Consider the following 16733-nt stretch of genomic DNA (forward strand, 5'->3'; position numbering starts at 1 on the left):
AAATGCCTCATATTTTATTTTTGTTCTTGGGTGAATGTCAGATGTGGTATGAGCGCGGCAGACAGGGTGACATGCAGACAGGGGTTACATCAGACAGACACACGAGAGACTCAGCATTGGGAAACGTCAACACGACAATAGTACCTGCAGCTAACCACCAACATCAATCTGATTCAACCCCTTATCTGGGTTGCTGAAGGAGGACTAATCCATGTACACAGAGATCACACTAATGCTCTAGTTTGTTTCATGTTTTCTTAGTTTGGCTCTTTTATAATCCTCAGTGACACATATATCTCCATCCCAGTATAAACTCAGCAACCCAACCAACAACTCATCTCCTCTCGTACACGTTGTGATCGCTTTGCTAAGACGATGCACGGCTGTGTAAATGAAAAGAAACACTCGGTATATATCTATTTGAGTATAATATATATCTTATCTATTAAAAGGCTTAGGTACAAATAAACATAGCGCTAATCTTACGAAATGATTAAAATCGGCTGGCCACATATACCAGAAGAGAAACCGCAGGGCCTACATGGGGTTCGTCTGAGTGTTAAAGTCTCTTGAACAGTCAACAGCAGAGTGTCGTAACAAAGCGTGTATTCTGAAGTCGGCCGCATTAACCTGTTGATGTGTACCTGGTAACGTAGTAGGTATCGGTACAAATCAGATTACCGCTGTCGTCCCTGAGGGGGAGGGGGAGAGAGAGAGGGAGAAAGGGAGAGAGTGAGAGGGAGAAAGGGAGAGGGAGAGAGAGAGAGGAGAGAGAAAGAGGAGAGAGAGTGAGAGAGAAGGAGAGAGACAGAGAGAGTGAGGGAGAGAAAGAGAGAGAGTGAGGGAGAGAGAGAGAGGGAGAGAGAGAGAGAGAGAGAGAGAGAGAGAGAGAGAGAGAGAGAGAGAGAGAGAGAGAGAGAGAGAGAGAGAGAGAGAGAGAGAGAGAGGGATTAGTGATCATCTGAACGGGAAGAAGGGAGGGAAAGGAGGGAGAGCAGGGAGGATTATGGAGGCAAAGCGGGAGACTAAAATAATCCTCCCAGCCGCACCCTGGGGTTTATGCAACGAGGGCCAGAGGCCGGGCCGGGTGTCCGTCCGTCTGTCCTCCAGGGCCTCATGGTACCAGTGATGCCCTTGTGGTTCCCTGGTCTACGCCTCGTCTCCTCTCGTTCTCAGGTCGTGTTCCCCCCCCCCGACCCCCGACCCCTGACCCCCTGTCGCTCTAGGGGCGCCTCCGTAATCTGAAAGCCCTGCCGAGGCCTACGTGCCTGCGGGTGAACGTAAGCTCCTCCCCTCTCTCTCCTTCCATCCCATGTTCTAATTTGAGTGTTGCCATGGTTACGTAAGACCCCGGGGTCAGCGGGTCGCGGACGTGGTGTGTGTGTGCGCGCGTCGAACGGGAGTGTGTGTGCGTCTGCGGCGCGGCGGCGGCGGCGGCCACGGAGAGAACGGAGGAATAATGGAGGCGGAGAGACGAGGCGGGAAACAAACGCCACCGCAGGAAGTTGATCGTCGGGAGGAAGAGGAAGTTTACAGCAGGAAGCAAACAAACATTCGGTTCTCAGGGCGTCTCAGAGCTTTTTTTAAACCCCTCATTCAGGAAGAAGCAGCGAGTTGTTATTGACTTCCTTGCGATTTTAAATGGGGTTTGTGTGTGAGGGGAGGGGCAGGAAGTTCAGGGGGAGAGAAGCGGTCCTTTCGAGAGGAAGACCGCCCTTATACGGGCGTTACAGCCGCTGTGAAACGCCGATGATGAGGACGATGAAGGGCGTACGATGGATGCAGAGGTAGGAAGTGAGAGATAAAGGCAAAAGGAAGCATGAAAGGGGAGATGAGAACACAGAGGGAGAGGTTATGGCAGGGTATGGCTGAGAGAGGGGTGTGGAAGGAGTCAAGAGTCACCCCCGTACCCCCGGACCCTGTACATCGTACCCCCAGACCCTGTACTTCATACCTCCGGTCCCTGTACATGATCGTAGGCAAGGCAACTATTTTTTATGTAGCACTTACAATAAAATAAAATAATAGATAAGTAAAAGAAAACACATGCAAAAAATGTGTTAAATAGACCAGCATTTTAGAAAGATCTTGATTTTACATTTTAGAGTATTTGATCTTCTTTCTGTCTTGTTTAGTTTCTTTTGTTGTTTTCAAAAAGCCTCCTGTGGACAGGTGTTGTAAACTAGCATTTATGCTAATACACTGTCAACAATGCATCTGGTTCGTCCAATGACATTGTCATGTCCATGTCCAAATAAAATCGACTATATAAAGTGCAATGTATTTAAGATCAGATCAACAGTCTCTCTGGTTCCCACGTCGGGACTCCAACCCGACCTGAAGGAACTTGGTCTTTTCTCTGGGACTCCAACCCGGATTCTAGGACTCCAACCCAGACAGAACTCGGGTTTCAAACCCTTCAATCGTACGTTCTGACCCTGTTACATCAACCAATCATGCAGCCAGCATATTAGATAACATATTTAATATATGATTATATTACACCCATTTCAATCAGCAGACCTGTCATGATGCTGTCGACATGTTGAAGCATCTCTCTGTGTGTCACTCAGTTCATTTGGATTTTCCAGCCAAAGAAATGACAATAATTAATTGGCCTAATTTGTTTGATTTATTGACATGCTATTTGAATTGAATGACACTAACCCAAATCATATATAATTCAATAAAGAATTTGATTCCAAGGAAGAAATTACTTTTCATTGAAAATTATAAACAGAGTGCATAATTGCAAGTTGCAACTGAATGAGTTATCAAGGAATTAGCAGTGTCATGAATCATTAATAAAAGGTCTACTTCATATTTAAGATACAGTAAGTGTAGAATATAAGCTATCACTAACTCCTCGTTAAATTAATACTAGGCCTAACTATCAGATCGGGGTTTTGGTCCGACCAACGCAAGAAACTCCAGGTTGCCGTCTATCTTTACGCGGGAGAGACGCAACCAAACCCATCTATACGCCGAGAGAGCGCTGCTGCCATAGCGGCGCGTGGAGACCGATTCCCACGCGGTTGTTTCTGTGACACACTGCCACACTTTCCCACGCACGCGGCGCGTGCCCTGGGAGCTGAAGGCTCAATGCGCGCGGAAGGTCACGACGGAGCGCGCGCAGCCGATCGAGGCGGACCGGCGGATCATGTGGAGTCCACGCGCCGCGAGCAGCTCAGAGCGAGCAGAGAGAGAGCTCGGACCGAGGAGGACGTGAGAGAGAGCAGCTGACCTATTGTTTACTGCAGACAGCGCGAGCTTTCAGCCAGGAAGGCGCGGAACTAACGGAAGAAGAACCGCCGCTCTAAGAGCAGGTCACCGTTCGGTCCGATCCGGAGCAGTAGTATCAGCCGTGTGAGGAGTCGTTCGTCTCGGAGTTCAAAGTGGAGTTTATGAACTGAAGACAGCAGCCGTCACCATGAGAGGTGAGTGTATACAACTTATTTATGTTCTTTGCATAGTGGTCATTTGTTGATTCAGTGCTCAGGTAATTTGATGACGTAGTGCTCAGTTCATTTGATGACTTATTAGTGGTCAGTTCATTACTTAGTGCTCCGCTCAGCGGCTCAATGGTGGCTGCTCGCAGCTTCTCGTTGGTCTCCTTTGAACCGGGTCCGAAGTGCGTATGACCGGCCCTAAGCTGCGTTACATGTCGGTTATAAACCTGCACGCAACCCGCTGTTTCTGATGTCTGCGCGACATCTATAAATAAACGGAAAGTCGTGTTTTATTCGAGAATATGTTTTTCATATTGGCCTATCATGTTTTTTTTATTTTTAATTGATTTTAAAATGTGTGAATATCTGACCCAAACAAGGTCACTGACTCGGTTCATTAAACCCCCCGGTGCATTTGACCCCCTCAGACCGGTGGGACCCGCTGGTCTAGTAGCAAGGCTCCGCCGGAGAGCGCCTCGTTATGTAAGAGAGACTCCCGCGGGGGAGGCGGGGAGGGAGGGATCATTAAAAAGCTGTCAATCAAACCACACAATACATCTCGTGTTGTAGCATTGCATTTGAGTGTCTTGTGTTGACGGGTGTGTATGACACGTGTCTTTTTTAAAAACAGCTGTTGATTTGTGGTGTAGTTTTCATAGTTTTTGTTTTTTTATTTTGCTGGCATACGTTGCATTGTGGTGTAAAATACAGGTGTAAAATATAAATAAAAAACTTGAGTCCCAGAAAAAGAAAATCCAAGTCTGTTTATGGCAACCCCGAGAGGAAACGTAGTGCTAATGTTTTCGAGTCCTTTAATGGTGGTGAGAATGGAGACGTTATGGATACATGTCTTGAGGAGACGGTGATTGGGTTTCGATGATGCTGTCATTTTGGAGCAAATGCGTTCTGGTTTCATCTTGGTGAGACTTCGGTTTGATTAACGTATCAAACCCAACACATAAAGTGTTGCATTTGATTAGAGATGTAAACACGATGTGATGATAGCGTCGGCCAAGTCAAAGCTCATATTTGTGCTCCATTCAGAGTACGACGTGCGCATATATCTTTCTGATATTGTTTTTCTCTTGCAGAGGCTTGGATCTGAGGAAACCTTCTTGTGTTGTTGTTGACAAGGCTCTGTGTGCATGGTCAGAGAGAAAGATTCCGCTGTTCCATTGACCTAGTTATGTCATGGAGGATTACACAGCATTCACCCAGGGGTCAGAGCCACCGAGGACTGTCGTCATTCCAATTGGACATTAATGAATTACATAATGAAGCGGTTTTATCGGGAAACGTGTAGCCATGCAGACTCTGAGCAGTCAAGTTTGTACATTTACAATGATGCGTGCATAGCGCAATTATTAAACTTTCTGTATTTGTGTTGGCAAAAAAAAACCCAACAAGAGTTATGTTGACCGGCACAACAAAAAACGGATTACTGTTTGATAGCCTTTTCAGCCGATCCATGTTAAACATAATACTGATAAAAAGGGATGGTGTGTTTATGGCGGGCTGAATATGGGCACAGTGAGCCACCTTTAAGCAAAAGCACAGCGGGCATTAAGCTCAGTTTCCTGTTTGTGTTACATCAACTCTCCAATGTGTGTCACCTGTATTACATGTTGAAAGCTGGCTCACGTCACATAAATTACATCATTTCAGAACGTCTAACCTTATGATATCAATGTGAGTAAATGGAACATGGAAAGGTGGGTGTTGTGCTAATTTTGTCGTAAAATGTCATGACCATGGTGAATTACCATGTTCAGGATTGGCAACATGGTGTTGGTTTCTCTTCCTGCATATATAAAACCAATCATTATGATTTTATCATCTTCAAGCAAATTGCCATGAGCATGATCCTGCAATGCATTTGTGCGTTGCGTCATCTCTTCCTGAACACCCAAAAGTAGAGCAATGAGCCGAAACAACAAACTATAAAGTATCTGATTCATATGGCTTTTGTGTGAGTGGCTAGATTCTATCAGCACACAGCGGCGCATCACAGACCCCAGTAGCACGCGTTTACACACATTGTACCAGCTACTACCAGTTCTGAACAGGAAACCAGCGCTGTGACAGCGCTGGTTTCCTGTGTGTGTAAACGCGTGCTACTGGGGTCTGTGATGTACGGCCCTCTTACAGCTCCAAGACACACGGCCCCCTAAGCTCAAGGACATAATGAACAGTGGAAGAGCCCGGGCCCGTTCACAGGGACCCTCGATCCTAACCCGGACCCCTTTGACAGGAGGGCGCTAAGATTCCCCTCCGTGCCTCCTCACCTGCTCTGCTGCACATATTCGAACGTGTCAGTGCAAATATTCCCTTAGGGTTCAGTGTTAGATCTAGTGTACCCAGCAAGCATTTGGTGACGTAGAAATTGCACACATTAATTCTTGTGTCAGGCTTTGTATCTTCCCCATGTTTGACCACACAATTTGTTTAGTCCAAGATGATTCTGATCGCTAAGGCGTATTCCTGAATTAGTTGCTGCGGTTTTGGCCGGTGCTTAAAATGACATGCTGCGAGTTGAATTCCTGAGTCTGGTTGTGCTTATGTGTGTGGGAGGCCCGTGGGGCTGGGGAAGGAGCAGGGATCACCGCGGGTTGTCAGGCCCTCCGTCTGTTTGGTCAGCGGTGGAGGGGATTACACAGGAATGGCCCAGGGTCTGCTCTACACGTCCAGTAAAAACATGGTAGCAATAATAAGGTTGAGTAGCCGTAGAGTTATGGATTCATATAGACCCGACTGGTCTTGGAAGGGGCACAGTTAAGATTTAGGGGTCAATTTTAGTTCCCATTTATGCGATTAGTTCCTGCAATATACCAGGAACTAATTTTGTGCGATACATTTTTGCGTACTTTGTGAAAAATCCAATATTGGCATTTATGTTAATGATGTTAAAACATGTATAGTAGAATAAAAAAAACTAATAACAATAGGATTGCACAGTTTGAAAAACGGTATCATCGTTCCAATATTTTCAAACAGTGTCAGCAGCAGTACCGCCTAATGGCTAGGTTTTTCCTGTATTGCAGATGGGACCACAGCTGCCCTGCGCTGTGCAGAAACGCTCAGCGTGCGTTCTCTAGATGGGTCAGACTACAGTGGGGTCACTACAGTGGGGTCACTACAGTGGAGAAGGATCTGAGGGGCAGGTGTTTGGGGGGGGCCCCTCTGCTGCATGTGAGCGATAAAAAGCACTCACTCATCCGTTCATTGCTGTCTCTTTAAGATATCACATATGTGGTGTACCCCCCTCCCGCCGTGCAGCATAGTACAGCCATTCATGGTATAGGTTAGCTATACCGAACAGGAGGTAATGTGCAAGGTAAACATAAGCTTTGGGACTGTTTGTTGAGGCGGGAAGAGAGGCTAAAGTCCACCTACAGGCTTTACAAGGCTGGACAGGGAAAGGGGTGTGTGTGTGTGTGTGTGTGTGTGTGTGTGTGTGTGTGTGTGTGTGTGTGTGTGTGTGTGTGTGTGTGTGTGTGTGTGTGTGTGTGTGTGTGTGTGTGTGTGTGTGTGTGTGTGTGTGTGTGTGAGACACAGATGACCCTCAAACCTGAAAACGTATAGGGCGCTGTAGTAGCAGATGCTTTACAGCTGATGACACTTCCAACACACACCGGCGCACAAAATTATGATACCTCAGCTCAGACACATGACTAGGTATCGGCGTGAGCCATCTCGGGATGGACGGACACCGGGAGGACTCGGGTTCCACGGACTGCACCTTGCTAGCCGACGGCGGTTAGGGGGGTTTCTGGCCCGCTGCTCCAGAGTATAAATAGATGCATGTTGTACCTCAAAGACAGCTGAAGTTTCACTCCGATTACATGCTCCAACATGTCCAGAGCGAGAGTCGACACGTCGGCAGCTCGTCATTCCGTGTCTGTTTATTTTCTGCACGTTGCCTGCGTTGGGAAGGCGTCCAGCGGTGGGGGGGGGGGGGGGGGGGGGGGTGAATCCTCTTAATTAAACAAACTCTCGATTTGCCTGGCTTGCTCCAAAACCCGGAATGGAATCCTCTCTTCGTCTGACCTTTGCTCGGCGACGGAGCCTGAATTAGTTCCACCTTTCAGGACCCAGGAGAAGCCCGGTGGTATCGCGTGCGAGGCAGCCCCCCCCAAAGTCAACAGGGGACGGCCCAACGACCCTCTCCGCTGGTAGGGAAACTGTGTCAGTAGAACAGAACCCGGCTGACTGGCAGGCGAGCCGGCCAGTCACAGGCAGGGACACACGACAAGCCACCAATGGGGTGCCTAACAGAGGGGGGGGGGGGGGGGGGGGGGGGGAGTGTTGCTAGGAGAACCTCTTTTAAACGAGTGAGATCATGGAATGCAGCCAATAACAGGAGGGGGGGGCAGCCGGGAGGCAGAGAGTGACTGAGCCTTTATTATCTCTCAGGTTTATTGTTTTGTACGTCAGTAGGAAACCTACTCAGCAGGTAGCCTTCAAATACCTCCGCATGATGCCACAGACGCCAAAGATTCTATCAGACGTTCCCGACTTGTCACAATCTGCATGTGACGCATGCAGCAGCAGCAGCAGCACAGTGGCGTGATGTGTGAGTGTCTGAATATGCAAAGAGATGATATCATCTCTGCAACGCAGCACCAACAGTGCTTCACTGAACGCTCGCCAACGCCGCTAAATACGTTGCGTTGGAAACTGCAGGTAACCTTATATATCGACACAAGCGCTGTGCAGTTCAGGCCCATACCAAATCACACACGGCGACAATGACAAATCAACTGCAACGATGGTCGTTCTTCCCAGTGTTGCCATTTGAAGCAGTCACAGAGGGCCCAGAGCCCGTGGGGGGCACGAGAGGGGGGCGCCATTGTTATCCAGCTACTTGAAACTTTATAACCCCGGGCTCGACTAATGCAATTGAGCGTCTATTCTGGGCGTCAGGAGCCGGTCACCTAAACAACCTAACGAAGGACGGGCTGTTCTCGATAAGACGGCTCAGAGCTCCGTGCTCGACCCCGGCTATAAAATACATACATTGTGCAGCTCTCAGAGAGGCCGTTTCAGCTCGTTATCTGCGTTTGATTAGGCTCTCCTTGACCCCCGCTAATCGCTCCTCAAAGAGTATCTTATTGTTGAGACATTGTGTTCCTTGCAGAGCGGGAGCAATGCAAACGGGCCCTGGCCCTCGTCGATACATTTCCAAGGCTGAGGCACTTTCCTTGTTCAGGGTCATGAATCTTTCAAATCAGCGCCGTCTGGAGTCACAGTGTGTTAACGAGGGGCCGCCCTTCAGCTGTTATAAGGTCATAGAGTTTTATTGTCTGGTTGGTTTGTCGACATCATGCTCTATCGTCCAAGAGTCAAATGTTTGCATGTGATTCCTTACCCCTGGTGTTGGGGTCCAAAGGCAATGGAGTAAAGCGATGAATGTCTTGTCTTTGGGCGGTCGATGTTATCAGAAAGATTTACATATTTTAATTAATTTTGTGTTGGATGCGGAGAAGAGGTGTGTTATTAAATACGAGTGTGATTCTAATTTATAGAAGAAAATGTTCAGCAAAATAAATATTGCGGGGGGATTCCTGGCAATATCCTAATCATTGTATTCCTCAAGGGATTACAGAGTTTACTCACTGCTTTTCTTTTCCTCCTCAGCTCAAATCGAGGTGATTCCCTGTAAGATCTGTGGGGACAAGTCGTCAGGGATCCACTACGGGGTCATAACCTGCGAAGGCTGCAAGGTAAAACATCTCAACAGTTTTCCATTTCCCCGTTGATTTGAAGGGGTAAGGGTTACCCCTTCCCCTTACCCCTTCAAATCAACAGGGAGGGGTAAGGGGTAGAAATGGGATTGGCCCTAAGGGTCTTGCTCAGGGTCACATCCACACTCAGCTAGGAGGAGTTGGGGATCGAACTAGCAACCTTTCGGTTACAAGACGACCGCTCTACCTCCTGAGCTAAGCCGACCCTTTCCTGACTCTCTGCGTATCTCCACGTCTACCTCCAGGGGTTCTTCCGACGCAGTCAGCAGAACAACGCCATGTACTCCTGCTCCCGCCAGAGGACCTGCCTCATCGACCGGACCAACCGCAACCGCTGCCAGCACTGCCGGCTTCAGAAGTGTCTCTCTCTGGGCATGAGCCGAGACGGTAAACAAGGAGCTCGACCAACCCGCGCTAATCATCCTCTACCTCTAACCAACCCGCGCTAAACACCCTCTACCTCTAACCAACCCGCGCTAAACACCCTCTACCTCTAACCAACCCTCGCTAAGCTAAACACCCTCTACCTCTAACCGACCCTCGCTACACACCCTCTATCTCTAACCAACCCTCGCTAAACACCCTCTACCTCTAACCAACCCTCGCTAAGCTAAACATCCTCTACCTTTAACCAACCCTCGCTAAACACCCTCTACCTTTAACCAACCCTCGCTAAACACCCTCTACCTCTAACCAACCCTCGCTAAACACCCTCTACCGTTAACTTAACTTAACCTCACGTTGTTGTGTCCGTTACCAGCGGTGAAGTTAACTTAACTTAACCTCACGTTGTTGTGTCCGTTACCAGCGGTGAAGTTAACTTAACTTAACCTCACGTTGTTGTGTCCGTTACCAGCAGTGAAGTTAACTTAACTTAACCTCACGTTGTTGTGTCCGTTACCAGCGGTGAACTTAACTTAACTTAACTTCACGTTGTTGTGTCCGTTACCAGCGGTGAAGTTCGGCCGGATGTCCAAGAAGCAGCGGGACAGCCTGTACGCCGAGGTGCAGAGGCACCAGCAGTCCCAGGAGTTTGCGGGGGCGGAGTTCGCGGGGGCGGAGCCGTGCGAGGACAGCGGCGAGCTGGGCGCCCACGGCCGCGCCTACAGCCGGGGCTCCAGCACGGCCTTCAGCGACCACCACGACATGGGGGCCCTGGCGGAGGGGCTGCTGTTCGACCTGCCGCTGACCCCCGACTACTGCGCCCTGGACGTGACGGGCGGCGGCGGCGGCGGCGGCAGCGCCGGCAGCAGCTCCTCCTCCCAGAGCTCCCCGGAGCAGAACGGCGGCCTGGACCTCGTGGACGTCAACAACCACATCAAGCACGAGTACCAGCTGCTGCAGGACTCCGGCCTCTTCTCCCGCGCCATCGCCATCCCACCGCCCGACGGCTGCTCGGGCCTCGAGCTAGGTCAGGAGACGCCCGGACCGCCTACACCACGTTTACACCACGTTTACACTCAGGGCGCTTTTATCAAATGCCACTCACAATGAGTACATTTGTCATAAGAAGGTTCATAGAACTAAGTGCCAAGCACTAACAATTGTTAGGCTAACCCATTCCCTGTATACGACAGAGCTAGCTAGGATAAGATGCTACACAACTTATTACTATAACTAAGTACAACATAGGATAAGTAAGTAGGGTTGGGAGGGAGTGGCAAGGCAGAGTCTAGGTGAGCTCTGAAAAAGTTAGTTTAGTCTTTCAAGGACCGCTTACCCCTCGAGGATCAATCCCAACATAAAACTATAGAACTGATATCATAGGAATATAAAGATAGAATGTTTGGACAATGGCTGCCCACTATATTAACGACTTGATTTTTGATCGGACCGACCCCAAGATCAGCTGACTGACGGTGTTTCTTGGTCTTGCGCAGAGTGCATCACCCAGAGTGTGGTGAAGTCCCACATCGAGACCAGCCAGTACAGCACAGAGGAGCTGAAGAGGTTGGCGTGGACCATGTACAGCCAAGAGGAGACGCGCTCCTATCAAACAAAGGTACTTTGAGATGATATCTCGCATCGCTGAAAAAAATTGTCTGAGAGCTTTGTTTGCAGGAAGTCCATGAAGTCTTCACTTCAGGACCACAGAATCACGGGTTGGATTCTTGGGAACGGTGTACGTATGGGTTGGCTGACAGAATAAATGATGAACCCTTGTTGTTTGTCTCTCTCCGGTCTCCAGTCCGCTGAGGGGATGTGGCAGCACTGTGCGGTCCACCTCACCAACGCCATCCAATACGTGGTGGAGTTCGCCAAGCGGATCGCCGGCTTCATGGACCTCTGTCAGAACGACCAGATCATCCTCCTCAAAGCAGGTGGGTGCTCCGTCCCGCAAGAGCTTCACCTGCACCCACCACAACAACAACAACAACACAAACAACAACATGCGTACTGCGTGTATTACACACACACTCATTGATACATAACCGCCTTAATATTCCCAATTGATTTGAAACACGTAGGTTTGGTCACATGCCGCCGATACACTTTACCCGCCATGAAGTCTGTCTGGCCAGCCCAGCCACTTGACAGTGCCTCCCTACCTTATCATGTGCTTCTGATGATACTAACTGCAGGACTTCGACCCGTACTTAAGCTAACGGAGATCACGCTTTGAAAGCTTGAATTAACTGCAAGCATGACAAATAAAAAAACACGTTATACATATACGTTATAGCTATTATATGCATGATAAATCTTTTGAATTGCCCTGTGGACATTAGATAGTTGTTTGGCCAGATTGTGATCATTGTTTCCGTCCTCTTGTTCCCAGGCTGTTTGGATGTTCTTCTGATCCGTTTGTGTCGAGCCTACAACCCCATCAACAACACGCTGCTCTTCGACGGCAAGTTTGCCTGTGCGCAGCTCTTCAAAGCGCTCGGTAAGTTAATTTGTTTCGCTTATTTTGGTCATTCACTTACTCACTTATAATGCAGCCGTTTGAAAATAACCTTCTCTCTCATTTGAACATAAGTACACACACGTACACACATTCACACTCTCTCTCTCTCTCGTTTGGCGTTGGATGATGTTTTCATTGGTCTCCTTCTGTATGTCTGCTAGGCTGTGACGACCTTGTGAGTGCCGTGTTTGACCTTGCTAAAAGTCTGAGCCGCCTGCAGCTCAGCGAGGAAGAGATGGCTCTGTTCAGCGCTGCCGTGTTGCTGTCGCCAGGTGAGACCAACTCCTCCTCCCAGGGTCCACCTTGGAGTCTGTGCTTTGTTGCACAGCGTTTTTGCACATCTTAACTAAAACCGATAACTTAAATACATATTTCTGTGATTTGCACCACCTTTTTGCATTACTATCGACCGTGGCTTGTACCACTACCACTTAATTTTACTATCTTTCTTATTTAGTTTACCCTGTATTGTTGCTGCTACGTTGAGATGTATGGCTGATGAGGAACCAAGCCTAAGAATTGTACTCTTGTTGTACAATAAAGTAAAGTTATTCTGATTGCGCTGATTTGACCCGTGCAGACTTCCTTCCCTGTGTGGTACGCTGTGACGGGGTCTCACTCACCCTCTGTGTGGTTGCAGATCGCCCCTGGCTGACGGACACGCTTCACATCCAGAGGCTGCAGGAGAAGGTGTACGTGGCGCTGCAGCGCTGCCTGCAGAGGGAGGCCTCGGCAGAGGAGAAGCTGGCCAAGGTAAAGGACTGGTGGTCCACCCGGGAGCTCCCCTAAAGGGCTTATTACGGTCCCACGTTCACGCAACGCAAGGGGGCTACGGACCCCTGACGTCCTTGCGGACCCTCCTTGCGGACCCTCCTTGCGTCTACCGCAAGGGCAAAGACCGGCGCCGACGCAGAACCATAAAGGTTCACGACTGCGAGGGCTGTATTCGTCAAGAGGATGTATATTGTTAATAACTGCCCTCGACTCTTTTTCTTTACATTGAATGTGAAATGCTTTTTATATTCCTTCCTTTTTATAATTCTTAATACTTTTTTTTCTTCTTGGGACACATGGTGTCTGTATTTTTCGTCTTGTCGTCGATTTCCACTCTCACAGAGGATGTGGAACCTGATATAGGATCTGATGCAGTTTAAAAAAAACGTCAGCTTTTAGATCAAGCCTCAATCTCTTCCCGCTTCCTTTTCAGATGGTGTCTAAGCTTCCCATCATGAAGTCCATCTGCCATCTCCACATCGACAAGCTGGAGTTCTTTCGCCTGGTCCACCCGGAGACGGCCCACAGCTTCCCCCCGCTGTACAGAGAGGTGTTCGGCAGTGACCTCATCTTCCCCGACTCCACGCAGGGCTAGCCCCCATCCAGACACAGAGAGGGAGCAACTGCAGATTATAAAACATAGGGTGAGAGAGAGAGTCGGAGAGAGAGAGAGAGAGAATATATACATATGTGGCAAGTTGCAAAGGCAAAATCCACCAGCAGCTCAGTGACAATCCTGCACGCTACACTTTAGCACGCCCTCCTCTCGCATCCCCACTCCTGCCCTTAAAGAACTATCTCACACTGCCCTATGCCAGAGTGACTTCACCTTTATCTGAGGTTCTCTTGGTGGACGCCGGAGATTGTCTTTGTACGTGGAGGTAAACATCATTGATGGGATGATAATGTACCCATCTTAGTTTATGCCCTGACATTTTTTTTTCAAGAAGGTGTTGATAAACCTCGAGAACTTGTTCTTAAATCTTTCCGGGCCCTGGCTGTTATTTTAAGCTGTTAACGAATGTACCCCAGCTCCCCCTTTCCCATCACAGGCCTATGGCTTGATACAGAATGTATGTACATGTGCAATGCCGGTTTCAATCCTCATAGTAGCAGGGCATTTTTTTCATGACCTATTTTGACAGTGTCCTAATTTTGCCGTTTGGTCTCCTACGATCAGACTGTCTAAAGGGACCACGATCTAACTCACAAACAAGCAGGATTCTGCAACTGCGCAAAACTGTGCAAATTAATGGTTGAACCTTGCACAGCAGAGATATAGCACTTACGCTAAAACATATTGGTATTTTTTATCAGCACAATTTACAGACACTGATATTTTTATTTCACAATATAAATATTTTTGTGAACTCTTTATTTTTTCAACGTAATGAGTGACCTCAGTCCTTATCCCCTCTCCCTTTTGCATAATGCCACTTAGAATGGAAATAATGATAGTATGGAAGTATAATGAAATTATTTGCAAATGCTCCTTTCATACTTACAAATATAGAAAGGTACGATTAGAGTAGTTTCAATTCAAATTCAAAGTGAGAGGGAGAGAAATTTCGAGGAAAGGATTTTTATGTATTGCTTGTTCTCAGGTCTTAAACAGATACTGTCTGACCATATATGGGGTTTTGGGAATGACTTGATCGAACTAGCTGAATGATAAGAAATTAAGAGTCCTTGTATTAATCCAAAATTAACTCTTGGCCCCAAATTGCTGGATTTAAACTCCAACAATGACTCTGACCGCCCCTGCAGAATGAAGTCCTTCGACAGATGTCCAGCGGATGGAAAGAGAATGTCCCCACACTAAAAATGACCAGTGTATGAGTGTATGTAGTCAGGCGGCATCAGTGGAGGATCTTCTAGAACGTTCTGCTCATGGCTAGTCCTTCCGCCACGCCTTCTACATGGAGTCGATCCAAGAGGCTTTGGGAGGATTGTAAAACAAGCCAGGACTCACTCAGATGAAAGTGTGGAACGATGTCCCCTGTAACACGGCTGTAAAACAATTACCCCGGAGTGGACTGGACAATGGGAGGTTCCTGAAACTCCTACGACAGTCATATAACTGAGTCTGACCGCCACAGCCTCGTTTCTCACTGCTTTGGGGCTTCAGCGGAGAATGTGTTTTCGATCAGCTATTCATTAGGTCTGTAACCCAACTCCCTAACTACCTCACCCTCCGCACAGAGCATGTGGCACAGTAAAGTGTTTCTAGAGTCCACCGCTAACCCCCCCCCCCCGACTATCTTTTTTGATTTATTAATGGTTCTCCAAATGTGAAGGATTGCGATTTCAAAAATTCAGAACACTAGATTTCTCCTCAGTGGCTTAACTTAACTAACACAAATTCCTCGTAAAAACGAAGAGGACATATTTCGCTCTACTAAAAGATAACGGCCAGTGATCGCTTGGCCATGGCTTTGGCAAGCTTCTGTTGATAGTTCTTTCTGCTGAGAAACCATTTTTGTATTACTTTCTATCGCAAAAAGATGCATGTCCCGTTGAATTATACATTGTAATCAGGTTTCTCACTGCACTGCTGGAACAGTGCTGTCCTTCTCCATCTGTAGCTCACAGGACCATAGAAACGTTTCTCTGGGTGCTTCAGACAGTGGCACGGTGGGATTGTGCAATAACGTCTTGCCCGTTGACTTTGGTTAAGGTGGGGCCCTTCGATCCAGAGGGGCCCCTTCGGTTCAGGGGGACCCGTCTGTTAAGGGGGACCCCCTGGCCCCGTTCCACATTAGATTCCACAAGCAATCCAACAGAGACGGAGGTTAGTGTAGCGTGGTGCCCAGGTACCTTCAGCAGGATCAGGCGTCAACGGGAGGAGGCCACGGTTAAGATTCATACCAATAACAAAAAGCCTCCTAATGCAAAGGTATCAATGCTATGGGCATTTTAAAAGACAAATGTAATTCTTTAGACCTCATGTGAAACTGAACGATGATAATAAACGGCCCCCACAGTGCTCGTACCAGCAGCGTAGCAGCATCTTTAGGGCTGGAGTTTCTGCTAAAACGACTCAGGGAGTAGGCTGGACAGTGTCTTTATTCTCTAGGTTAGACTCTAGCGGGACACCTTGCACCAAGGTAACACCTTCACACTGTCCTCACACTGTGCACAGAACATGTTGTTTGGGATGTCTGATCAGAGGAGAAACAAAGCATGTATTTCTGTTTCTAATGTCATACGTTTCCTGGGCTGCTGAGTTCAAGTCTTGAAACAACATGCTGGGATGTAAAGTGGATTTGAATCTCTAAATCCTGTTTTGGTTTTGTTGTGATCTTTTGTCTATTTGAATTGCTACCCTCATAAAAAAAGTTTTTTTCATCAGTGTAGTAGCTCTTAGTCTTGGAAAGATGTTATTCTATTTTTGTTAAAGATCATTTTTCAGATATGTCTCCTTGAACGGTTTCCCTATTTGTCACAATCCTTCTGTACGTCATTTTCACACACTTTTAAAATTGTCATTGAAATCAATGTAGGTTTTGATAAGATCATTTTATGTTGTCATGGATCTAAACCTAAGAGGTTATTGATACTGAAAGTGTTATTGTTGTACAGTGGGGATTAAATATGTCATTAAAATAATGTAATAAAGGTATTTTACAATAAACTGAAATGTCTCTATATCTTATTTATTAATGTAGGACTACTATTGAAGCACAATTGTCTAGGATTTGATGTTGTTTTTGCAAGTGTAATAGGATTAAACGTAAGAGAATAGTATGTGTCTATTGTAGAGCATCCGTGTGATTATATGGGGCGTTGTTGCCTCCTCTCGGAAGCTGCTGGTAGGCATGCTGAGACCTGAGGGGCACCAGATGGCGTCCCCTGGCT

The 16733-nt window shown here is 47.7% G+C and overlaps 1 protein-coding gene across 1 annotated transcript; it reads left to right on the top strand.

Annotated features, from left to right (window-relative positions):
* Window positions 1-3018: 3018 nt before the first annotated feature.
* Window positions 3019-16503, top strand: rorca (RAR-related orphan receptor C a). Its single transcript, XM_030373125.1, has 10 exons — window positions 3019-3437; window positions 9087-9172; window positions 9439-9580; window positions 10146-10604; window positions 11074-11195; window positions 11382-11514; window positions 11973-12080; window positions 12263-12373; window positions 12742-12854; window positions 13309-16503. The coding sequence occupies exons 1-10, from the start codon at window positions 3431-3433 to the stop codon at window positions 13468-13470; spliced, it is 1443 nt and encodes a 480-aa protein (XP_030228985.1). The 5' UTR covers window positions 3019-3430; the 3' UTR covers window positions 13471-16503.
* Window positions 16504-16733: the final 230 nt, after the last annotated feature.

This window comes from Gadus morhua, chromosome 12 (genome assembly GCF_902167405.1).
Source record: "Gadus morhua chromosome 12, gadMor3.0, whole genome shotgun sequence".
NCBI classification, from domain to species: Eukaryota; Metazoa; Chordata; class Actinopteri; order Gadiformes; family Gadidae; genus Gadus; species Gadus morhua.

Bases quoted from the DNA above. Each gene is read 5' to 3' on its own strand.
- rorca (XM_030373125.1), top strand. The intron at 12,081-12,262 runs GTAAGTTAATTT...TATGTCTGCTAG, and splicing joins GCAGCTCTTCAAAGCGCTCG to GCTGTGACGACCTTGTGAGT. The intron at 12,374-12,741 runs GTGAGACCAACT...GTGTGGTTGCAG, and splicing joins TGCCGTGTTGCTGTCGCCAG to ATCGCCCCTGGCTGACGGAC.